The 26,673-nt window shown below is 42.1% G+C and overlaps 1 protein-coding gene across 5 annotated transcripts in view; it reads right to left on the bottom strand.

Annotated features, from left to right (window-relative positions):
- Nucleotides 1–26,673, bottom strand: part of LOC143935591 (signal transducer and activator of transcription 5B) — a 413,177-nt gene that overhangs the window by 80,792 nt on the left and 305,712 nt on the right. For all 5 annotated transcript variants that reach the window (XM_077459573.1, XM_077459571.1, XM_077459575.1 and 2 more), the window contains 2 exons: nt 23,977–24,066; nt 20,835–21,009 (listed from right to left, as the gene is read on the bottom strand). In XM_077459573.1, coding sequence (XP_077315699.1) covers nt 20,835–21,009; nt 23,977–24,066 — 265 coding nt within the window. The remainder of the gene's footprint in view (nt 1–20,834; nt 21,010–23,976; nt 24,067–26,673) is intronic.

Genomic DNA, 26,673 nt, shown 5'->3' with positions numbered 1-26,673 from the left:
CAAACTGATCCGCAGGTGCAGCGCAGAACACCTGCAGGTTTTCTACACTGAGCCATAGACTTCTGTTATTTCCTGTAAGTTTAATGCACTTTCAGAAAGTGCACCACACCCGCAGGATATAATAGAAGTCTATGGCAAAGTACAGCTAACCTGCAGGAAAGCCACAGGTGAACTTGTCTGCACCCTCTGTGTGGATAAACCACAGCGCATCAGTGTGAAAACAGCCTTAGGCCCCAATGACCCTATTGGTCTGACCCTCTGTTCACCTCCATCGACCCACAGATGTAAACAGACTTGTGGCCGTTTATACCCCACTTGCCTCCAATCCGATCTGTCCCCTTCTATCTGGGCAGATGGGATCCAAGGGCCCATAGAGTAGAGTGGGTTGTATCTGTGTCGACTCTGCATATGCACAGGGGACATGGAACTGTCATCCTTCTTATCCACTAATTGTGGCCTGCGACCGGTTACCAAGTTGCTTAAGTGGCCCTCACTCTTCAAAAGGTTGGGCACCCCTGGCCTAGGCCATCTTTATGTAGAGCAACAATTCTTTTTTTCAGATCCCCAGAGAGTTCTTTGTCATGAAGTGCCATGTTGACCTTCTAGTGACCAGTAAGAGAGTGAAAGCGATAACACCAAATTTAACACACCTGCTCCCCATTCACACCTGAGGCCTTGTAACACCATTAAGTCACATGACATCAGGGAGGGAAAATGGCTAATTGGGCGCAATGTGGACATTTTCACCTAGGGGTGTACTCACTTTTCTTGTCAGCGGTTTAGACATTAATGGCTGTGTGTTGAGTTATTTTAAGGGGACAGCAAATGTACACTGTTATACAAGCTGTACAATCACTACTTTACATTGTAGCATAGTGTCATGTCTTCAGTGTTGTCACATGAAAAGATATAATAAAATATTTACCAAAATGTGAGGGGTGTACCCACTTTTGTGAGACACTGTAAGTGACCCCCTATAAGAAGGCCTTTACTAATGAGTAAGAGGTAAGCAGTTTATGAAAGAAAACAGCTAAAGCTGAGATTTCACTCTTGTTGGCACTCAAGACCAACTATTGATCAAGACCAGACTGGAGAAAAGACAAAATTCATATAAACCTCTGGGATGGAATTTCCTTGTTTTGCACCAATTGAAATGTGCCTTGTAGTTGTGATGGCCTCATGCACATTGGGCATTTACTTTACCCCTCTAAAGGTTAGCCACGTATTGTAAATGTATAGGAGGGTCAAGTGTTTGGGGGTTAATGGATGCAATTGGCCAGAATATAAATTTATTCTAGCCGTTGGAATGCATTAACACTCAAATGTGCCTAAACACATTTAGACCTGTTTACACACGTTTAGGCATGTCAAGTGTCTTTTTCTGCCCAAAGGCTCCTCTGCTGAATGCACATTTGATGGGGTTTTTAATTCAGTCTGTGAATGCTCTACTTCTAATTCACATGTAAACACCAATGTCTGTGACACATAGGCCAACATAGAAGTGCTTTTGCAGACTAGAAAAAAAAAAAAAAAGCAAATGCCTGTACAAGTGGTGTTTTTAAGCCCAGTGCGCATGAGGTCTAGAAGCATAGGAAAAACTGAATCTAACAGGTCCTAGGATTCAATAGCCAGGCCATTAAAGCCAGCGACCAAGAAGCAGGGTGGAAAACTGGACCTTGAGACAGAAAATCCTGACAATCTGGAAGTTTCCACTGAGAAACTGCCAAGAGCCCGATGAAGAATGAGCACCACATCCTGCTGGGCCAGTCTGCCTGGCAATTTTCTATGCCTGGGATATACGTGGCAGACAGGGCTGGAATGTGAAGCTCTGTCCAAGCCATAATCAGATCTTCAAGAGTTTTACTTCATCCCTGATAGTCGATGTAAGCTGCATTGTTGGCATTGTCAAAAGGAATCCTGGTTGGATGACCTGGCAGATGAAAGGTCCAGTGTTGAAGGCATAACCAATTCACCCTAAGCTCCAGAATAATAATCAGCAGATACGCTTCTTCTAAGGACTAATTCCCTTGTAAGAAGGACTCTTTCCCAGCCCAAATGGATGGCATTCAGTGTAAGAACCCTTTAAACCATTGGCAGAAAGGATCTCCCCTATTCCAGAACTAAACTTGTGACCCACCATGCCAGAGCAAGTCTGGTTTAGCTGGTCAAAGCTTACTGGACGGTCCAGGGACTACGCCCTCTTGCTCCACACTGCCAGAATGTTGCAATGGTCTGGAGTAAAATTGTGTAGTGAGGAGTACATACATACACCCTTCATCTACTGTCTCAGATGTACACGTCATGTATAATGCCTCAAACAGGTTACATGCAGCCTTATATTCATAAATGGGAGAAAGAGGTGCAAATCTATTCACCCTAGCACAAAAAAAACAAAAGGTCAATTTTGCTATAACGTATTTGAATAAAAAAAAAAAAAAAAGACTGTGACCCAAAAAGAAAAAGTTCTGAGCATAAGGGGGTGTTCATAAAAGCATCAATGGCTGTCATGTGATAGAAATGGATGACACACAGGTGCTCAAGCAAGCAATCAAGTGGATAAAAAGAGCCAAAGAACAGCCTAGTGCTTTTTGTTTTTATTTTTTCTTCAATAAACTTCATTGGTTTTAACTATGCTCACGAGGCTGTTCTGTGGCTGTTTTTATCTACTTGATTGCTTGCTTGAGCATCTGTGTGTCATCCATTTCTATCACATGACAGCCAATGATGCTTTTATAAACACCCCTTATGCTCAGAACTCCCATCCCCATAATTAAGCTCCAAGGGGCAGGGCCAAATATGTTGGGGGCATGGTCGGGCTGGAGTCCGGGCTGAGGCTGGCATTCATCTCACTTGATGCATATGGGTCTGCTTCATGATGTGTGATTTATGGACCTTTTGCCACACACAGAATAACAGGTCACCGCTAGGACAGAGAGAAAACATTTGTATTCTATGTGCTCCTTTCACAAAACAACTCTGCAGTGATGTGGATTGGTGAAAAAATGCAAACATGCTGCACTTCATCACCGTGCATCAGATGGCACCACATGGCATTGAAGTGTGCTGTTGCATGGAGACTTGAATGAAATGGACACTTGTTTAATCTTAATAAAGTTAAAAAAAACTAAACCCTGTAAACCGCTTGATGCCTTGAAAACAGCACATCACACCACCGCCTCTCCACTGTCTGGCAAAATGGACATTAGCCCCCAAGATAAAGCATTTTAGCATGCTGGCAGTTTTAACAGGTCCAAAGGCCTCTTTCACAGGTGATTCCCCTTCAGTACATTTAAACACCTGATGCGTGAACATGGACCATTCAGTTGAATGGGCTGCCAATGCACTGCATTGGACCAAAAACAAGACCTGCATGATCTTTCGCAATGCAGTGAACGGTAGTATATAATTGTTTGTTGCAGCATGCTGCAATATACTGTAGGCGAAATACCTCCAAACGTTTCAGTATGTTGGCCACATTGTAAATTTTACACATTAATGGCAGACTGAAAAAATCCCTATCAAAGTCCCCTCCCTTACATCAGGGTCCCCATCAGAGTCCCCTTTACATAAGGGTCACCATCAGAAACCCCCTTATAGTGTCTGGCTGAGCTCTCAGGCTTGCCTACAGGGAAGGGGGTGGGGGAGGGATTTAGCTGCCATGTTTTTTCAAACCTTGGCATGCATGTCAGCTAGATCAACTATCTTATAATTTCAGAGACCTAAACCACACCAAGGTAAACAATTATCTACGGCCCTGGTCACTGTTCACAGGTCCTCAGTGAATATGGCCTTTTATTGGACAGGCATGTGATGGAGACTCCATTTGCCCTATGATAGAACAGAGCCAAGTGTGATACATGCACACAAAGCTCTACAGTTAATCCTCATAAATTTAAATCACATTTTTTCTGGTAAACTGATCCGAAATGTTTTTCTGTCAATTTTATTACACTGTGAAAACCCCTCATCTGCTACCACTGTCTTTATCTAAAACCCCTAGAACTAATCCTCCCCGGGCATTCTGCCATCTGTTTGGGGCTGTTTGTTTACCTTTGACAAAGCTGTGTGGTACACTGTATTCCAATGCGGTTTTATGTGCAAATCTTGCTGCAGTAAAGCCAGCACGATGGATGTCCTGCTGCTGAGAGCTTTCCCCCTCCTCCCCTACAGGCAGGTTATGACAGCAGCAATCTCCGAAGGAGTTTAATTATTTCTGGCAAGATTTGATGACGGAGAATCCATCAAGCTGTTTAGAGCAAGTCAAAGTGTATAATTACGGTCCCAGAATAAGTGCCTTCATTTCCAGCAGCCAGAAGGCTAATTGTTCTTAAAATAACAGTAATTACATAAACACAAATAATCAGTATAAATAAGAAAGGGAAATATAGAAAAATGTGAAAAAAAATACTTAAAATGTGAAACTGTACTTCAGCTTCATTATTATTTTTCCAAACAGAACTAATCACTCTCAAAATAGATGCAAGGACAGCATTAAAGTGTCAGAAGTATTGGGGCTGCCATTGCAAGCTTCCTTCTAAAAACGCTAAATGCCTGGCTATGCCCAACTTTGGTATGTTTCAGTCACATTCCTAGAACAAGCATATGATAAATAAGTGTCAGAACCACTTGCCTTTATGCCTGTTCTGGGTCAGCGACTCAGACGGCACTGAAGTTAAAGCATACTGACGACAGCCATGGAACTAGCATTCTTAAAGTAGAATTCAGAATTGGAAACCATAAAATTATTCTAAAGTCTCTTTTTTTTGTTGTTAAAAATAACAAACATTACATACTTGCCTGCGCTGTGTAATGGTTTTGCACAGAGCAGCCCAGATCCTCCTCTTCTTGGGCCCCCCTTCTGTGCTCCTGCCCCCCAAGCCGAGCCACAGCTCCCTGTGTCCATTCAGACATGGAGCCATGGCCCGACCCTGCCCCCTTTCTCTCCTCATTGGCTGACTGACTTTGACAGCAGTGGGAGCCAATGGCGCTGTGCTGTCATCACAGCCAATTAACCACTTGCCGACAGCCTCACGCCGATATAAGTTGGCAGAAGGGCTCGTACAGGCAAACTAATGTACCTGTACGTGGCCCTTTAAGAGGCGGCCAGTGGGCATGCTCCGTGAGTCGGGTCACGGATCCCACAGACTCGATTGCCGCGGGGATACCCGAGATCGCCTCATGGCGAGGAAGAACAGGGAGATGCTAATGTAAACAAGCATCTCCCCGTTATGCCTAGTGACAGTGTCACTGATCTCTGCTCCCAGTGATCGGGAGCAGAGATCAGTGACGTGTCGCACATACCCACGCCCCCACAGTTAGAAACACTCCCCAGGTCACACTTAACCCTTACACTGCCCCTAGCGGTTAACCCCTTCACTGCCTGTGTCATTTACACAGGAATCAGTGCATTTGTATAGCACTGATTGCTGTATAAATGACAATGGTGTCAAAAATGTCTGTTGTGTCCTCCATAAAAAAAAACGCTGAACGCCACCATTACTTGTAAAAAAAAATTATAAAATGAATAAAAATGCCATAAACTATCCCCTATTTTGTAAACGTTATAACTTTTGCGTAAACCAATCAACCGCTTATTGCAATTTTTTTTTTACCAAAAATATGTAGAAGAATATGTATCGGCCTAAACTGAGGAAAAACATTTTTTTATATATTTTTGGGGGATGTTTATTATAGCAAAATGTAAAAAATGTGTTTTTTTTTCAAAATTGTCGCTCATTTTTTTGTTTATAGTGCAAAAAATAAAAACTGCAGGTGTGATCAAATACCACCAAAAGAAAGCTCTATTTGTGGGGAAAAAAAGGACGTCAATTTTGTTTGGGAGCCACGTTGCATGACCTTGCAATTGTCAGTTAAAGTGACACAGTGATGAATCGCAAAAAGTGCTCTGGTCAGGAAGGGAGAAATTCTTCCGGGGCTGAAGTGGTTAAGCAGGAGAGTGCCAGGCAGCCAAGATACTCCTGCAACGTCGCTGGATCTAGATGGACCTCAGATAAGTATTAGGGGGGCTATGGGGGGCTACTGCACACAGAAGTTTATTTTAATGCATAGAATGCATTGAGAATAAAAAACCTTCTGCCTTTACAACCAGCTTTCTTGTAGAAGTGATTCAGGCGGCTTACCAAGATGGCAGGTATAAGGATAAGATGCAGAAGGAAGATACGCAAACACCTGTTTACTGTTCACCGCTATTAAGGCTGAACCTGAAACCGCACTCAACTCTGAGCACTTCCAGGTACAGAGCCATCAATCTCCAGCCATTCCATCTCTTGTAATCTAGCTCATCATGCTCTTGCGTTTCTTACTACATTCTTTTGTAATTTTCGGTCTTATTGATTTTTTATTTAAACAACAAAGAGCTGATAGCAGATGTCCTAAATAAGGTAACAACGATCAGAGTAATTAAGTTTACTGTAAATTACAAGGGTAGGACAAGAACACAAAATTTCAAAACGGCTAACTTTACTAATTTGTGCTGCATACTACATTGCTACTAAATGAAATCATATTCTTTCCCCAAAGAACACTGAAAAAATGAGGGTGTGCTATAGCCAAAAGACAGCTACAGAGCGGACTTAAAATGCCAAGAGGGCGTACATGGACATTCTCGCGTTGCCCGAGCGGCGTGCTCTGTGAACGCCAAATCCTTGGGACTCGGCTGTTCACTAGTCATTGTAAAGGGCCAATCACAGTGGGCCCTTTACCACATGATCAGCTTCAGCCAATGGTCAGCGATATTGCGGCAGTCGGATCGGACACTTTTGACACTATTTTGGGACCAGTGGTATTTATACAGGTAAATTTTTAGCTCCGATATATTTATATATCGGAGCTAAAAATAGCAATTGATTACTGTATAAATGACATTGGCAAGGAAGGGGTTAACACTAGGGAGTGATCAAGGGGTTAACCATGTTCCCTGGGTGTGTTCTAACTGTAGGGGGATGGGGACTGACTATGAGAGGAGAGAGATCGGTGTTCATACTAGAGGTCGACCGATATATCGGCCGATATTTGCCGTTTTTTAAATAATCGGCATCGGCCGATTTGTGCTGATAAAAAGCCGATTTAGAACTACAGCGGGACTTTGAAATGACTTCTGTAAGAAGTCAGTGTGAGTTGCCTGAGTCGTCATAGCAACACTTTCCTCCTCTCTGGGCAGGCTGCCAAGAAAAGAACAGAAAGATACAATGTTTACACTTGAATGAATTAAGTCATCTCAGTGTGTAGAAGTTCTCAGTTTAACCATTTAAAGACTAAATCTTTTCTGACACTTGTTGCTTACAAGTAAAAATCCTGTATTTTCTGCCAGAAAATCACTTAGACCCCCCAAAAATGATATATATTTTTTTAGCAGAGATCCTAGGGAATAAAATAGCGGTTGTTGCAATATTTTATGTCACACGGCATTTGCACAGAGGTCTTTCAAATGCATTTTTTTGGGAAAAAAATACACCATTTAAAAAATAAAAATAAAATAAAAACAGTAAAGTTAGCCCATTTTTTTTTTTTTGTCCAAAAGTTTTGACTACCTGTTTTTATTTAATATATATATATATATATATATATATATATATATATATATATTTATTTTATCTAAATCATACATACAAGTAAACTGATTGGAGGTTTGTTTTGTTTAATAAATGTTTAAGTGTAAGAAATTTTCTGTATCACTTATGAAGACTGCTTTCACACTGGAGCGGGCAGGCGTTGATGGTAAAACGCAAGTTTTAGCGGCTCTTTACCATCATTTTAGCGGTGCTATTTGGCTGCTAGTGGGGCACATATAACCCAGCTAGCGGCCAAGGAAGAGGTTAAATGCGCCCATGAAGCACCGCTGCCAAATCGCATTGCATGCGCTTCGGCAGTGGTGCCCATTCATATCAATGGGCAGGAGTGGTGGAGGAGCGGTATACACCACTCCAAACGTGCTGCTTGTAGGACTTTTTTTTTAAGATCCTGCCAGCGCATCGCCTCAGTGTGAAAGCACTCTGTCTTTCACACAGACTGCAGGGGAGCCATTTTACAGGCGCTATTTTTAGCCCAAAAGCGCCTTAAAACGCCCCAGTGGGAAAGGTGTGTTAGATCAAGGGGGATTAAAAATAAATAAATAAATAAAATAAAATCGGCCTAACATATCGGCCCAAAAAAAATCGGCATCATATATCGGCTATCGGCCGCCATGATTTCTAAATATCGGCATCGGCCAGAGAAAAACCCATATCGGTCGACCTCTAGTTCATACTTAGTGTATTTACACACACATCCCAGTTCTTGCTCTGTCACGATTGATCGCGGGTGTCTGGTGGTCATCGCACCTGTGCACGATGTGCGCCCGCTGTCACGTCTTAAAGGAGCGACATACAGCTACGCCAATTTGCCCAGCCAAGTCAAACTGTCGCAATATAACTGCGAAGGCTGGTCGGCTAGTGGTTAATCAACGGCATTCGTCAGTGCATTCCACTGGGCAACAAATATAAAAGAACAGAAGTTAAACCTGGGTGGCTAAATACCAATGTAACAAGGCATATTTGCAAGGAAAAGCTGTCCTTTTAACCACCTCAATACAGGGCACTTTCGCCCCCTTCCTTCCCAGCCCAATTTTCAGCTTTCATCGCTCTAGCGCTTTCAGTGACAATTGCGCAGTTATGCTACACTGTACCCAAATGAAATTTTTATCATTTTGTTCGCACAAATAGAGCTTTATTTTGGTGGTTTTTATTCACGACTCCGATATAAGCGCAAAAAAAAAAAAAAAACAATATTTTCTTTTTTCTATTTTAAAAGAAATCCAATAAAATCAAATTTTGTCATAAATTTAAGCCAAAATGTATTCTGCTACATGTTTTTGGTAAAAAAAAATTCCGTTAAAGCGGGAGTCCGCCGGGACTCCGCGTTTTTTTTTAAAGTCAGCAGCTACAAATACTGCAGCTGCTGACTTTTAAAATAGTGACACTTACCTGTCCAGCGCACCCGCGATGTCGGCACCCGAAGCCGATCTCTAGATCGACACTCGAGTGCTGCCGCCGCCATCTTGGGTATGGGAATCAGGAAATGGAGCCTTTCGGCTTCATTTCCCGGTTCCCTACTGCGCATGCGCGAGCCGCGCTGCGCAATGAGGACGGTCCCCGCTGCCTCTGGGATCTGTGTGTTTCCCAGCAGGCAGCGGGGCACTTGCGGAAGGGGGCGGGCACTTGCGGAAAGGGGCGTAATGTACGCCCCTTTCCGCAGAGAGCTAGCCCGGAAGTGGGTGCAGTTACCTGGATTATCCAGGTAACTGCACCCCCCTCCCCCCTGAAAGGTGCCAATTGTGGCGCCGGAGGGGGGGAGGAATCCGATGAGCGGAAGGTCCATTTTAGGGTGGACCTCCGCTTTAAGTGTATAATAATTGGTTTGTGTGATCACGGACATATGTACGCAAATGATCATGTACATATGTGTGCAGGTGATCACGTACATATGTGTGCAGATAATCATTGGGACATGTGATTTTAGTGGGACATGTGGGGGACATGTTTTTATTATTAGGGACATGTGTTTTTATTATTTGGGGACATGTATGTTTTGGGGACATGTGTGGTGATTTGTGTTTACACTAGACTGGTGATCAGTGAGTAAAAAGCTGTAAAAAACAGCTCATACTCACTGATCATCAGCCGGCTGCAGCGATCTGCTCTCCTCTCCTCAGTGATGACTTCTGTGTGAGGAGAGGAGGAGCCGATTGCCTAGCAACCGGCTGTTTGTTTACATCACATGACGGCCGTGATTGGACACGGCGGTCATGTGATCAGGAGGGCCAATCACAGAGCCCTCCTGCCGATCTGAGATGTGCCGTGTCCGGGTGACACGGGCGCATCGGGATCGCGCCGCTGCGCGGGCGCACGCGCGCGATCCTGCTCCTTCTGATGGACGTTCCTGAACGTCCTATCAGAAGTAGACAGCTCCCACCCGGCCGTATATGTGCATTGGCCGGGTGGGAAGTGGTTAAAGATGACAGTCCAAGGTATTTAGTGAGAGAGGCACAGTGAGTTTTTTGAAGCTGCAATTTTTTGCCCACAATTGTTTGGATAATTAAGATTTTTTTTTTCCCCACAAAATTGTCATATTAACATGTTTCTCACACATGACATAGATAAACTTGCAATTACACCCCAAAATAAATTATGCTACTCCATCCTGAGTTTGGCGATACCACATGTGTAAGATTGTTCTACAGCCTGGCCACATACATAGGCCCAACATGAAGGGAGCACAACAGGTGTTCTAGGAGAATAAATTACACATTTAGTTTCCTGACTACCTATCACATTTCTGAAGACCCTGGAGCACCAGGTCAGTGAAAATTATCCACAAAATAACCCAATTTTGGAAAGAAAAACAACCCAATGTATATTCTATGAGGCATAATGAGTCTTTTGAAGATGTTATTTTTGCCCCAGAAGTTTTGGAAAATGTGAAAAGAAAATTAAAACTTTTTTTTACAATGCTTCAGTTTATGAATGGAGAGGAGCCTCTATCTCCCGTCCATTCATTTTCAGTGCAGCTGAGGCTGTTTAGACCCCTGACATCTCACCAAAGCCCCCCCCCCAACAGGGTTGATTAAAAATAAAAAAGCATTGTAAAAAACAAAAAGAAAATAAATTGTAAAAAATAAAACTGTAAATTAAAAAAAAATAAAAAAACTACTGACACTGTCCACGCCTCAGCAGTGCCACCTATTAAAAAAGTATCGGTATCGGCGAGTACTTGAAAAAAAGTATCAGTACTTGTACTAGGTCTTAAAAAAGTGGTAGCGGGTATCCTAGTTAGGACACATACATACATTCTTGGAAGTACAAAGTTTCAAAAATCAGCAACTCTAATAAAAAATAAGCTTAGAATCTATAAAAAACTTATTTTATAACTTGCTATGATATTTCCAATGTACTGCTCTTAGTTTGCCTGGTCCTTTAATTCTATATGGAGTGGTTAATTAATGGCGCTGGAACCTTAGATGAACAGAGCTATAGTTTTTGAACTTAATTCGACCTTAATTTTTCACAACTACACTAGTGGTGAGCCACAGGGGGCAACAAAGTAACACAGTCATGGCCAAAAATATTGCATCTCCTGCATTTCTGTCAGATTACACACCACTTCGCCCAGAAAAATGTTGAAACTACAAATGTTTATGTATTCTCATGTTTATTTCTTTTGGTTGTATTGGTATGACACAAAAATTGAGAAACAAAAAGCCAACCCTAACAAATTCCATGCAAAACTATAAAAATGGACTGGAAAAAATTGTCACCTTTTTAAAATTGTAAGAAATAATGGCATTCCAGGTTTGTGATGCTCCTGTAATTTGTAATTAAACTCACCTGTATCAATGAACAGGTCCTGACAATATAGAAATCATACCGGCAAACATTTAAAATGGTGAAAAATGTAACCTTTCTGTTGTGCGTCTCTGTGTGCCACATAGATCATGGAGAAGAAAAAGTGCAGCAAAGAATTGTCTGAGGATTTGAGAACATACATTGTAGAAAGCATGGACAATCTCAAGGTTTCCATCTCCTGAGATCTTAATGTTCCTGTGTCCACTGTGCGCAACATTGTCAAGAAGTTTACAGCCCATTGCGCTGTAGCTACTCTCCGGGGATGTGGACGAAAGAGAAATTGATCAAAAACTGCAACAAAGGATTGTTTGAATGGTAAAGAACCTTGATCAACTTCCAGACAAATTCAAGCTAACCTTCAGGCACAGGATAGGACTTTATCAGCTCACACTATACGTTGCCATCTAAATGAAAGGGGACACTATGGTAGGGGACCCAGGGGGGCCCACTGCTGACACAGAAATGTAAAAAAGCCAAATTGGCGTTTGCAAAAACTTACCTAAGGAAGACCAAATTTATTTGGGAGAATGTGCTATGGACAGCATGTAAATTCCATAGAGCACCTGTGGGGAGATCTCAAAACAGCAGTTGGGAAAAAATAACCCTTTCAATCTGAGAAACGTGGAGCAGTTGGTGAAAGAAGAGTGGTCCACAATTCCAGTAGGTGTAAAACTCATTGATGGTTACAGAATGTGATCAACTTCAGTTTTTTTTCCAAGGGGTGTGCTATCAAATATTAAATTGAGGGTGCCAAGAATGTTGTCCAGACCATCATAGGCGTTTTGTGTGGAATGAGTCAGATTGCCTAAATGTCTAAAACATTTTTAACTGCAACAATTTTCTGGGCAAAGTGCTGTATTATCTGACAGAAATGCAAGGATGCCAATGTTTTTGGCCACGCCTGTATGTGGGCTGCTTCCATGCATCAAGGAACTGTCACAGAAACCTGTTCCGATAAATAAGTACTGTGAATCCATAGTTACATCGTTAGACAGACTGAAAAAAGACACAAGGCCATCTAGTTCAGCCCAAAAAAAAAAAAAGCATACAATCCCATACTCAATCCTTCACCCCCAGTTGATCCAGAGGAAGGCGAAAAACCCCAGCAAAGCCTTCTTCAATTTGCTAAAGCAGGGGAAAAATCTGCTTCCTGATTCCCAGAGAGGCAGTTGGATTTTCCCTTGATCAATTTTACCTATAAAATGTCAGTACCCAGTTATATTATGTAAATTTAAGAAAGAATCAAGGCCTTTTTTAAAGCAATCGACTAAGCTTGCTAGGACCACCTCTAGAGGGAGTCTATTCCACATTTTCACAACTCTTACTGTGAAGAAACCTTTCCATATTTGGAGATGAAATCTTTTTTCCTCTAGACGTAGAGTGCCCCCTTGTCCTCTCTGATGACCTTAAAGTGAATAACTCAACACCAAGTTCACTATATGGACCACTTATGTATTTGTTCATGTTGATCATATCCCCCTTAAGCTCCTCTTTGCAAGACAGAATATTCAGTTCCTCTAATCTTTCCTCATAGCTAAGCTCCTCCCTGCCTCTTATCAATTTGGTTGTCCTCCTCTACATTTTCTCCAGTTGCCAAATATCCTTTTAGAAACTGGTGCCCAAAACAGAACTTCATATTCAAGATGAGGTCTTACTATTGATTTGTACAGGGGCATATTGATATTGTTCTCTCTAGAGTCCAAAACGCAGCTTGGCATCACTTGGTATTATTGAGCTTATGATCTACCAAAACCCCCAGATCCTTCTCCGCTATGGATTCCCCTAGTATGTATGATGCATGCATATTCTTAGCCCCCAAGTGCATAACTTTACACTTATCAATATTAAACCTAAATTGACACTTAGTTGCCCAATTAGACAGTGCATTGAGGTCTGCTTGTAAATTGGAGACATACTGTTAAAGATGGTAATGCACTGCATAGCTTGGTTTCATCTACAAAGACAGAAATGGTATTGTTAATCCCAGACCCAATATCATTTATAAAGATATTAAAAAGTAAGGGTCCCAACACTGAACCTTGGGGTACACCACTGACAACCTTAGACCATTCAGAGTAAGAATCATTAACCACCACTATTTGAATTTGTTTATTAAGCCAGTTTTCGATCCATTTACAATTTGATCTTTCCCAGCCTGTAGACTTTACCTTACACATTAGCCGTGTGTGGGAAACCGTGTTAAATGCTTTTGCAAAATCTAAGTATACCACGTCCACAGCCACCCCTCTGTCCAAGGCTTTACTTACCTCCTCATAAAAATAAATCAGATTTGTTTGACAACTTCTGTCTTTCGAGAATCCATGCTGTTTGTTGCTTAAAATATTTTTTTTCAGCAAGAACTCTACTGTATGTGGTCTTTTATTAAACTCTCCAATATCTTCCCTACTATAGAAGTTAAACTAATAGGTCTATATTTACTTGGTAAAGACTTTGATCCCTTTTTAAATATGGGCAGCACAAAGGCCCTACTCCAATCCATTGGTACCATTCCAGTCATTAACGAGTACCTAAAAATTAGAAACGATGGCTTTGAAATCACAGAGCTCAATTATTTTAGGATCCGTGGGTGGATGTCCAGGTGCTTTATCCAGCTTTATTCTGTCTAAATATTTCTGGACCAGACCACTTTTGAGCCATTGTGGATCATTTGGGGCTGTGTCAATATCATCCACATTATGGACATGAGATCCCCCATGCTTCTTTGTATACACAGAGCTGAAGAAAGTATTTAATAAAATGTGCCTTTGCTTTTACCCCAGTCATCCACTCTAGATTATTTTGTAAAGGGCCTACATGCTCAGACCTGGCCTTTTTTACTATTAACCCTTTCGCTGCCAGGCCCTGCGCTCCATTTTTACACTCAGGTTGCCAGACAGTTTTTGCAATTTTTCCTTTGCTTTTTAATTTCCTAGCTTTCAGAGTTTGTAAAATACCCACCAACCATATATTTTCTATAAAAGCACATGACCAGTAGAATAAAAAAGTGCTACTGATTTTTAAGGTCCTATGATATTTGCGCAAATGTTTATCAAAACAATATTTTTCTAAAATCATGATTAGCAGATAAATACAGCAAATTTTAGAAAATGTCTACTAAATATAAAAGCTTAACCTGTATTGAGTTAATAAACAACAAATATTTCTACGTTTTAAAATTGTGCCTTTTTGTGAAATGGTGAAAATTGAACAGACGCAAAAGTGTAAATATCCAAATTTTCCTAAACATCTGAAGGTTTTCATTCTTCCATTACATCTTTCAGAATTTGTGAAAGACCCCCAAAACCATATCTTTTCTTAACCACTTCCCACCCGGCCAATGCGTATATACGGCCGGGTGGGAGCCGCCTGCTCCTGATAGGACGTTTGGGAACGTCATTCAGGAGCAGCGGGATCGCGCGCGCGCGCGCCCGCGCAGCGGCGCGATCCCGATGTGCTCGTGTCACCCGGACACGGCACATCTCAGATCGGCAGGAGGGCTCTGTGATTGGCCCTCCTGATCACATGACGGCCGTGTCCAATCACGGCCGTCATGTGATGTAAACAAACAGCCGGTTGCTAGGCAATCGGCTCTCCTCTCCTCACACGGAAGTCACCGCTGAGGAGAAGAGAGCAGATCGCTGCAGCCGGCTGATGATCAGTGAGTATGGGCTGCTTTTTACAGCTTTTTACTCACTGATCATCAGTGTAGTGTACACACACAACACACCACACAGTACAAACACAGTCCCCACATATGTCCCCAAAACACACATGTCCCCAAAACATACATGTCCCCAAATAATAAAAACACATGTCCCTAATAATAAAAACATGTCCCCCACATATGTCCCACTAAAATCACATGTCCCAATGATTATCTGCACACATATGTACGTGATCACCTGCACACATATGTACATGATCATTTGCGTACATATGTCCGTGATCACACAAACCAATTATTATACACTTAACGGAATTTTTTTTACCAAAAACATGTAGCAGAATACATTTTGGCTTAAATTTATGACAAAATTTGATTTTATTGGATTTCTTTTCAAATAGAAAAAAGAAAATATAGTTTTTTTTCCAAATTTCCGCTATTTTTGCGCTTATATCGCAAAAAAAAAAAAACGGAGTCGTGAATAAATAACACCAAAATAAAGCTCTATTTGTGCGAAAAAAATGATAACAATTTCATTTGGGTACAGTGTAGCATGACCGCGCAATTGTCACTGAAAGAGCGAGAGCGCTGAAAGCTGAAAATTGGGCTGGGAAGGAAGGGGGTGAAAGTGCCCTGTATTGTAGTGGTTAAAGCATATGACCTCTAGAATAAAAAGAAGGTTGTACTGATTTTCTAGACCCAGAAGCATTTGCGCAAATGTTTATCAAACCTATATATGCACAAAAAATATACTAAAACCATTATTAGAAGATAAAAACACAGCTAATTTTACAAAATTCCTGCTAAATCCCTACTAAATATAAAAGCGTAACCTGTATTGAGGTAATAAATACAAAAAGTAATTTTTACATTGCACCTTTTTGAAAAATCAAACGTACGCAAAATTATAAACTGAAGAGTTTCATTTTTCCCTTACGGCTTTCAGAATTTGTGAAAGACGCCCCAAACCATGTATTTTCTGAAAGCATATGACCTCTAGAATAAAAAGAAGGTGCTACTGATTTCTTAGGCCCCACGGTATTTGCACAAATGTTTATCAAACAATATTGTCACTTAAAATACAATAAAATCATTAATAGCGGATTCATACATGGCAAAATGTACAAAAGTCCTTCTAAATTCCTAGTAAAAATAAGAGTAAAAACTGTATTGAGTTAATAAATAACTATTTGTACGTTTTAAATTGCACCTTTTTGTAAAATGGTGAAAACTAAAGGTACGCAAAACTGTAAATAAAAACAATTTACTCATTTACTCACTTATTTTTAACTCACAGCTTTCAGAATTTGAAAAGACCCCTCTCAAACTAGACATTTTCTGAAAGCACGTGACCTGTAGAATAAAATAATTGCTACTGATTTTTTGGGCCCTGCAATAATTGCACAAATGTTCATCATACTGCTATTTTCACTAAAAATACACTAAAATCATTAATAGTGCACATAAACACATCATAAGTTACAAAATTCCTGCTATACAGGCAGTCCCATTTATGCAATGGCTGCACAGGCATAGCTGCTGTTCCCAATCTGACATGTGTGTGGGTGTGGGTACATGACCCCGAATACAGACAGTGTGAGCTCAGGGACATGCATGCGGACCTACATGGATGTAAAATTGGGAGCAATGGTTCTGTTTGTGCACTTGCTACATCCCAAATTACATCAATGGGACTGCCTGCACAGAGATGCACGCAACACCTGTGTGTCTATGTAAAGGTATGTTGTGTATGCCCTGTATGAACAAGGCCTTAGGCCCCTTTCACACAAGCAGATTGATTGGGTCTCCCTCTCCATTTTTCAGGAGGGCCCAATCGGACCATCCATTGTTTTCTATGGAGATACTGATGTAAATGGAAATTTGTCCGTTTACACCCGCCTGTATCTGATTCAGTCCAGTCTGCTAAAAACAGATGGATGGGGATTCCATTCCCCATCCATCTTGCAGATTGGATTGGATGGAAATGGACAGGCGGTCCATTTCCATCCAACCGCCCCATTGTGTCCGTGTCAACTCTGCATCAGTGGAGCGGACACAAACCTGTCACCCGCCTGCTCAGCAGGAATCAGCAGACAGATCCCCACTGAGCAGGCAGATCTGCTTGACAGAGTCTGTTCCATGTAAAAGGGGTCTTACCAGGAACGGCCGGTCCATTAGGTGCAAGGGAAGCTGCCCCCCGGCAGGGTGCCAGTCTCATACGTATGAGTGTTTTTTTTTTCAAGCCACATGATTAGAGCCTGAGGCTCTAATTGGCTTCAAAAAAGTTGGACTCAGGGCACAGAGCATTGCACCAAGAACCCACCCACTTGTGACAATAGGGAATTTATATCCGCTATTGTCTTCCAGCTTCTCTTCCTGTCCAATCAGGATGGATCGGGTTGGCAGGGAGGAGAAGCCGGGGAAGCAGTGGAGGGGTGGGGGGGGGAACAGGGCAGACATGGTGGGGTCTTATTTGTTACTATTATGTTTTTTATTTTTTTTTATTTTATACTTTTTAATTTTTTTACAATTATTTAAAAAAACAAATCTTTTTTTTTTGGGGGGGGGGGGGATTTGTGGGTCTTTGGTGAGATTTTAAAGGTCTAAAGACCCCCATATCACGATCTATCTATCTGACTCCCCCCCCCCCCCCCCTCTATCTTTTTTGAGACAGAGGAAGGGACTGAAGATGGTCCCATTTCTCTGCAGCACATTACGTGAATGAATGAGGAATCTGTATACAGATTCCATTCATAAACTGAGGTTTACTATGTATCAGCTGTCAGTGGATATAGAAGCAATTGCTGCCTATATCCACTGTAATATGGGGGGCTTGGTAAACAGATGCGTACCAAGCCCCGTCAGCACCCCCTCCCCCTCATACCCCGCCGCTGTCCCCAGTTTGACAGATTGCAGAGAGATCATACAGGCGGTGGGATGGAAGGAGAGATGTAGCTTGGATTGGGGGTGTGATGGCAGTATGGGGGGTGACCTGACTGGTGGGGGGACACATCTGGATCCCCCCCAAGCCCCATGCAGCACCTGAAGGGAGCAGCAGAGGAGGGATTCCGGCCACTGATAGTAGCTGCGGGGGATCGGATTGGGTGAGGGGGGGTAATCGGCGCTGGGGGGTTGAGATAGGATAGGAGAATGGGGGGCAGAATAAGATGAATGTTAGCTGCGGGAGGTGGAGAAGCAGGGGGCAGGGAAGTGGCAGCATGGATGGGGGGCAGTCACATTAGAGGTTAATAACTCTGATCAGCAGGTTGTAATTCACTGATCAGAGTTAAAGAATTGCTCAGCAGAGTCTGCTGAACATCTCTTATATAAGCTTATGGTCATTGAAGTGACCATAAGCTTATTTAAGGATTTTATTATATATTATATAGGAGAGAGAGAAATTAGAAATATGGACTTGGCCACCTGTGGGCACTTTTTAGGCCCGTACGGCGTACAGACCTGGCAGTGAAAGGGTTAATATATTTGAAGAGTTTTTTTGGGGTTTGCCCTACCATCTTTTGCAATCTGTCGTTTGTTTTGAATTTTTGCGTCCTTGATTTACTTTTTTTTTAATTTTAAATGTATTTTAAATATTCTGTCACATTCTTTGTAGCATTTAAACAATGGTAGCATTCCTTCATTTTTATATTTTTAAATAGTTATGCAAGGAAGAATGGGCAAGAATTTCAGTCTCTCGATGTGCAAAACTGATAGAGACATACCCCAAGCGACTTGCAGCTGTATTCGCAGCAAAAGGTGGCTCTACAAAGTATTAACGCAAGGGGGCCGAATAATTTTGCACGCCCCACTTTTCATTTTTTTATTTGCTAAAAAAGTTTCAAAAATCCAATAGATTTCGTTTCGCTTCACAATTGTGTCCCACTTGTTGGTGATTCTTCACAAAAAATTAAAATTTTATATCTTTATGTTTGAAGCCTGAAATGTGGCAAAAGGTTGAAAAGTTCAAGGGGGCCGAATACTTTCGCAAGGCACTGTTATCATTAGTAAGACCTCACCTGGAATATGCCGTTCAGTTTTGGGCACCAGTTCTCAAAAAGGATATCGGGGAACTGGAGAAAGTGCAGAGAAGGGCAACCAAACTGATAAGAGGCATGGAGGAACTCAGCTATGAGGAGAGATTAGAGGAACTAAATTTATTCACTCTTGAGAAGAGGAGATTAAGGGGGGATATGATCAACATGTTCAAATATATAAGGGGTCCATATAGGGAACTTGGTGTTGAGTTATTCTCTGTACGATCAACCCAGAGGACACGGGGGCACTCTTTACGTCTAGAGGAAAAGAGATTTCATCTTCAAGTACGGAAAGGTTTCTTCACAGTTAGAGCTGTGAAAATGTGGAATAGACTCCCGCCAGAGGTGGTTCTGGCCAGTTCAGTAGACTGCTTTAAGAAAGGCTTGGATACTTTCCTGATGGTACATAATATAACTAGGTACTAACATAGGTAAAGTTGATCCAGGGAAAATCCGATCGCCTATTGGGGGATCAGGAAGGAATTTTTTTCCCCTGCTGTAGCAAATTGGAGCATGCTCTGCTGGGTTTTTTTTTCGCCTTCCTCTGGATCAATTGTGGGCATAAAATTGGGTATCTGGATTGTACGATTATTTTTTATTTTATTTATTTGTTTTTAAGGTTGAACTGGATGGACTTGTGTCTTTTTTCAACCTGACTAACTATGTAACTATGTAACATGCAGCACACTGTGCACTGCACAATACCTTCAATCTTGCTAGCACACATTTTCCCAGTTACAATAATATTATTACTAACAGGTAACTTCAGATGTTACTTACAGGTTAAATGACTCCTGTTATAAATGTTTTCTAAAGCGGTAGTAAACCCACACCTTTTTTTTTTTTTAAACAAAAAAACCTGCAAGGTATAATGAGCTTGTATGCAGCATACGAGCTCATTATGAAATACTCACCTTAGAACGGGGCGCCGGTATCTCGCCCGATCCACGCCGAGGGAGCTGACATGTTCCTTCGGCATGTCTTCCAGGTAACGCGGCTCCGGCACCGAAGCCATGATACGTCGCGGGAGTCTTTTTTTTCCTGGCAAGGTCTGGCAGTTCTGACAGGCCTTCAGCCGGGTCTTAAACGCGCATTCGCCGCATGACGTCAGTGGCTGCATTAAATGTAAATATCTCCTAAACGGGTTTAGGAGATATTAATTTTACCTACAGGTAAAAGTAAAAAAAAAAAAAAAAAAAAGACTATACAGCCACTTTAACTCACCACTTAGTCCAGTTCCACTTGATCTAAGCTCCAGCAAGCAAAAAGGTGACACGCTCAAGGATGAGTAAGCTCAGAAATTTATATATGACCTGAAGCACCTGTGACCAAATAACCACTCCCCTTAATTAGTAGTCTGAAGAAAGGAAAGAAAAAAAGGCTGTTTAAAAAGCGACAGAAAAGATGTTAAAAGCTACAAGGAAAGACCCCAAAAAGAACCTAAACATGCAATCACCAGCAGTCAAAAGCAAAACTGGTTTTCACTCTCCACTCAAATTTCCCACTCTTCAGCTTCCAACCAGCAAATCTGGTTGGGGGCATTCAGCAGCTGGTTGGGGTTACCCTGAGCACTCTGTAGATTTACAGTACTTATTCATTATCACTCAGAGTCCTTAACATTTTTGAACTCTTAACATTTTAGTGTGGCATTTTATATTCTAAACATTGCATCATAATCATGATCATCAGAACTGTTCACTTGTCTACCCGGATGCCGAAGGTTATGGGCTGACTTACCTTGGATCCTCAGACTTTCTTGGTACTGTATGATGAAGTATTCTTGTGTCTGCTGCAGCTTTTTCAATCCATTCTCTGTGTCCTGAGTGATAAGTCTCAGTTCTTCAAAAGTCTGATTAATTTGAAGGTGTTTCTGTGGCATGGTGTCTACAAGGCCCCCAACTGGAGAACTGGACTGCAAAGAGAAATATCAAAGGATGTGTGCATGCCTATCATTTATAAATCACTCAAATAAAATAATATGAAGACATGCAAAATGTCCTTTTAACCGGGTAAAGACAAACATTTCCAGCTCAATGTATTGATTTTTCTGGAAATATTCATCCAAGAAAAGATCTTTTGTATAAACAATGTTTACACAATTTTTCCCACATTTTTTTTTTTCAAAGCCCAAATGTCAATGTGTAGCTTCTGTGTAACCTTCAAGGAACCAATTAGAAACCATCTTACAATGTCCAAATGGTGAATCGTTCAAACATTTTCTGCGTTTGATTCTTACAGATTCCTGCACAGCACTGCACAAATTATTACTACTGCTTAGTCAAGGAATCCATTTAAACTTTTATTGGAATGCCACACACACATGCAGATAACTGTCTGAGTTAGTATATACTCTCTCTTGGTAGTATTATTGCCATCCAGGTGTCAAAGAGCAAAAAGATCACATTGGCACAGAATGATCTCAATGAATAAACATGCTTTCCAATGTAAAAAGCCTAAATTTAAAGATGAAGTCTAGGTATGGATATTTTATACATAGTTACATTGGCTCAGCTTCAACCAATGTAATTATGTATATACTATATCTGACTGATGCCTTGGAACCTGGAAATCGCTGAAGTATACAGTGCTACACCAGTGATCTACTCCTGATATTATGCGGAGAACAGTTTTTGAAAATAGATGCTTTTGAGATTGGGTGCAGAGAGGTGGCATCTCAGTGCTACTCAAGATATTGGTTACTTGGCCTTCCAAGTTGTCCCACCAGTTAGCATGGGAAAGAGACCTAGGCAAAGAAATATAGAAACAGGATTGGGGGCTTGGACCTCTCGCATCCAAAAAGGAATTAAGAAGGTGGCGCTGATTGAAGCTGGATATAAAGTTTACTCCAGATGGTACTTAGTCCCAGAATGTCTCTTAAAAATGTACCCTGGATCTTTTGCTCTTGTTTCTGTGGATGTGGTCAAATGTAAAGGGCCCTGCACATATGGTGGATCTGCTCTAAGCATAGGCGATTCTGGATGCTAGTTCAATCCTTGATAAACTTAGTAACTATGGTATACAGCAGAGATATGCAATTAGTGGACCTCCAGTTGTTGCAGAACTACAAGTCCCATGAGGCATAGCAAGACTCTGACAGCCACAAGCATGACACCCAGAGGCAGAGGCATGATGGGACTTGTAGTTTTGCAACAGCTGCAGGTCCACTAATTGCATATCCCTGGTACACAGTATATCACCAAGAATGCTTGGGTTGCCCTTTTAAAAACAAACTAGTTGATAATATTCCTAAGCACACTCAAACACTGATCCATTTTATATTCTTAGCAAGTAAGACAGTGATTGCCACTGCCTGGAAGAGTGCTGCGGTTGATCTGTCTTTACTGAAGTGCAAATAAATATGGATTATGCTTAACGAAAAAATAGTTAGTGTACTATGAGATAAACCAACCAACCAACATTTGAAATGTTTGGGAACCACTGGCTCTCGTATCTACAACTACCATCTTGATAAAGGCAGACTTATTGGATAGATGGAAGCAGACCTCTGGACAGGTGACCTCTTCTTCTCTTTTTTTGTACCCTATGCTCCCCGCTTTTCTTAATAGCCCTTTCCCTTCCATATGCGGTCACTTTTAATTACCCAGTACTTTACTCATATTTACATACTATTGGACGGTTACACATGCTAACTTTCTGTGCTTACATAAACAGTCAAGTCCACTCTGCCTTCTTCCAAAGTGGACATATTTATGGGTATTATAATGTAGCTTGGTTATGATGTTACCTACTACATGTTAACTCCCCCACCTCACCCTGTTTGAAGGGTAATTTGTTATTTCAAACATATGCTCCAAATTCTAGAACCCAGCTAAAGTCTGTATCTTTACTTATTATATGTTGTATGCAAAGGTGTTAATGAGCACACTCTCAGGTACTATATACCCTTTTTTGGTATTGTTATGTATCACTGCTGAACAGGGGCGTTGCTAGGTGGCAAAAAGACCAGGGGCTTCAGCCTGAAGTCAGGCAGGCAGCCAGGAGGAGGACGAGGGAGGAGGACGACGAGGGAGGAGGAGGAGGACCGAGGGAGGACGAGGGAGGAGGAGGACCGAGGAGGACGAGGGAGGACGAGGTAGGAGGAGGACCGAGGAGGACGAGGGAGGAGGAGGGAGGAGGACGACGACGGAGGAGGACGACGAGGGAGGAGGACGAGGGAGGAGGAGGACCGAGGAGGACGAGGGAGGAGGAGGACCGAGGAGGACGAGGGAGGAGGACGAAGGAGGACGACGACGAGGGAGGAGGACGACGACGGAGGAGGAGGACGACGACGACGGAGGAGGAGGACGACGACGACGACGAGGGAGGAGGACGACGACGAGGGAGGAGGACGACGACGACGGAGGAGGACGACGACGACGGAGGAGGACGACGGAGGAGGACGACGACGACGGAGGACGACGACGGAGGAGGACGACGAGGGAGGAGGACGACGAGGGAGGAGGACGACGAGGGAGGAGGACGACGAGGGAGGAGGACGACGACGGAGGAGGACGACGAGGGAGGAGGACGACGAGGGAGGAGGACGACGAGGGAGGAGGACGACGAGGGAGGAGGACGACGAGGGAGGAGGACGACTGAGCAGGGATGTGGCACGGCAGTTGCATTGTAATTCCCACCTTTTGGAGCCTGCAGCGCCTATGATGGATGTCACGTCCCGCGGTCCTGGCATTGGACCAATGGGATGTCAATCATAGGAGATGCAGGCTCCAGAAGGTGGGACCTACCTATTAAAAATATACAGCAACAAGGCTTGCAAACCTATTGAAAGTATAATAATAAAAATACAATATTAGGAATATACAAACACAATAGAATATTTCCATGATTTAGAATGGGGAGTACTAAAACAGAACCTTACATTTGTTGCTTCCCTTACTAGCCGCTGTTCATGGTATAAAATATGTCGGATGCATCGGACCAATTCCATGGGACAGCGTTCATATGTATTCTATGAAAGAGTGGAATCACAGAAATAGGTTAAGGATTTCACTAATCTGCAAAGGAACATTATATATTTGTGCAGAAATCAAAAACATTTTATAACAATTAATGAAAACATTAACATTTTAAAAATTACAATTATTCAAAATAATTCAACAAAATAAAAAAAAATGGATATACATCTAAAATAACACAGTAATTAAAGTGACATTAAACTTTTTTTTTTTTTAAATACAAACATGTTATACTTACCTGCTTTGTGTGGTGTTTTTGCACACAGCAGCCCTGATCCTCCTCTTTTCAGGTCCCCCGCCATCACTCCTGGTCACTTCCTCCTGCTAGGTGCCCCCAGAGTAAGCAGCTTGCAATAAGGAAGCTGAGCAGGCTCGTTGCCGACCTGGGGTTCTGCGTGTCCATTCACACAAAAAGCAGGCAACTCAGCCCTGCCCCCTCTCTCTCCTCATTGGTTCACTGGCTGTGATTAACCAGAGTGGGAGTCAATGGCTCCCAATGCTGTCTTGGCCAATGAGCAGGGAGAAGCCCCGAAGAGACGAGACTCTCATGCACATCGCTGGATCGAGATGCTGCTCAGGTAAGTATTAGGAAGGGCTGCTGCATAAAGTTTTTTTACCTTCATGCGTAGAATGCATGAAGGTAAAAACCTTCAGCCTTTACAAACACTATAAGCATAAAAACTACATACAAAGAGCTTAGAAGTGGTGGCCAATGCTTCCACAATAGCAGCAACTTTTGGTGTATCATGTCAAGCTATGCAGCTCATTCAAAATGAATTATATGTAACACACCTCAGTGACCGAAATTGTTAATCCTGCAGCAACTTTTGAAGTGTATTATAATGCACACTGCAGAAGAAGTTGGAGCCATTGTAAACCCCAGTATTGGCGTCAGTGGACACAATAATAACCTCTAGCATTGGTTCCAGTGGATGCAATAGTAACCCTCAACATTGGTGTTAGTGGATGCAACAATCACCCCCAGCCCCGGTTTCAGAACTATTTACTTCCCCTCCCCACCCACCCTGATGGTAAATGACAGTAAAATGTATTACCTCAGCATTGGCAGTCTGAGACACTGATAGTTGACCCCCTATCCCTCCTGCATTGAAGGTCAGTGCCAGTAAAAGTTAAAGAATATGTAAACCCAACATTACCCACCATGTACTCATTGATGTGAAATCCCTGGTGTACTTGCTAGTACCTCTGCTTTCCTTTTAAAAACTGACCACACTAATGCTAAGTACACACGGGAAGTTTCACCGTACTAACGCATCCAATGTTAGTGCATGGATCTACCCACTGAGCGAACACTGATCATTTGCAGAGAGTGCAGATCACATGCTGGTTTTCCAGCATACTCGACTGACAAAAGCTGGTCATGGGACCGGCTTCTGTCAGACGAGGAACTGTACGCATAAGCCACAAGTCAGCCGATTCCTGCCGAACCAACCATTTATTCAGGTGATTTTCAGCCCGCGTGTAACCAGCTAAAGCGAAAGAACACACTGTGGTCAGTTTTCTAGCTGTGCTGGAAAATCGCCCAGCTCTCCTCCAATGGTCTTGTCCTTACACACCTCCACGCACAGCCTTTCACAGGGAAGATCAGTGTGGTGCTGTTTCTCCTCCCTCACCTCTTATGCAGCTAAGAACAGAGGGAATGTGATCACTTATTTAAAAAAAAAAGTATTTATAATGTTTTTTATATCTATCTATACACAAATGTTTGCCTTTCGTTTCTTTTTTAAACAGAATGAGTTATTTTACAAGGTGAGTGTTTACATATATTGGTAGTCAATGGCAATAAAAGTTAACCTCCATATTGGTTGTCAGTGGCAGAGAAAGTTATCCCCCCTCATTGGGGGTAATCAGGTCCTGATCACAGACTTCTGCTTTCTCTCTCTCTCTCTCCTTTTCTCTGAGGCTGGGACTACTTGTACTGTGGGTGGCAATAACAGTATTTATTTCAGTGCCAGGTGCTTTTTTTTTTTTTTTTTTTTTTTTTTTTTTTTTAGTTTTGAGTGGAGATGGGTTAGAATACCTGTAAGTTTTTAATTGCCTTCTGTGCCCCCATTAGGGATATTCCCTCTCTCTATTTTTCCGGTTTAATTTCATCATTGCAAGTGCACTAGTACTGCTGACCTGTGGGCGCCCCAGGGAATTACCTTCATTTGCAGGGATTTCCTCTCACTTCCTGTTCTGGCTATGGGAAAGGGAGTGAAGGTAAATCTCCCCTATGGGACACAGATGGCAAAAAAAAACAACCCGACAGGGTTATAACCTTCCTTTGCACTATCCAAAATAAAAATAAAAAAATGCTTTGCCTATAGTTCTGTTTTAAGGTGTTAAAACTTATTTTTTTTTCCCCCTCTTTAGAACAGAATGAAGAAGAGCCTTTACATGGTTTGCCACATTTCTGTGGCCCTGTTGCTGGATTATTGGGGCGAGAAATCTCTCCAATGAAGACAGCAATAAAAACACAAAAGGAAGGTTTGAATCTCTTCCGTCACTACCCCAAACCGTATGATAAAAGGATATTGAATTCCTTATAGACTCCACCTCTTCTTCTTTTCATTCCTAAACATTTGAATATGACCAGC

Source organism: Lithobates pipiens, unplaced genomic scaffold (assembly GCF_037356315.1).
Source record: "Lithobates pipiens isolate NorthernLeopardFrog02 unplaced genomic scaffold, aLitPip1_a1.2 Scaffold_28, whole genome shotgun sequence".
Classification (NCBI taxonomy): Eukaryota; Metazoa; Chordata; class Amphibia; order Anura; family Ranidae; genus Lithobates; species Lithobates pipiens.
The sequence above is the reverse complement of the archived record's forward strand: the minus strand, read 5'-3'. Positions and strand labels throughout refer to the sequence as shown.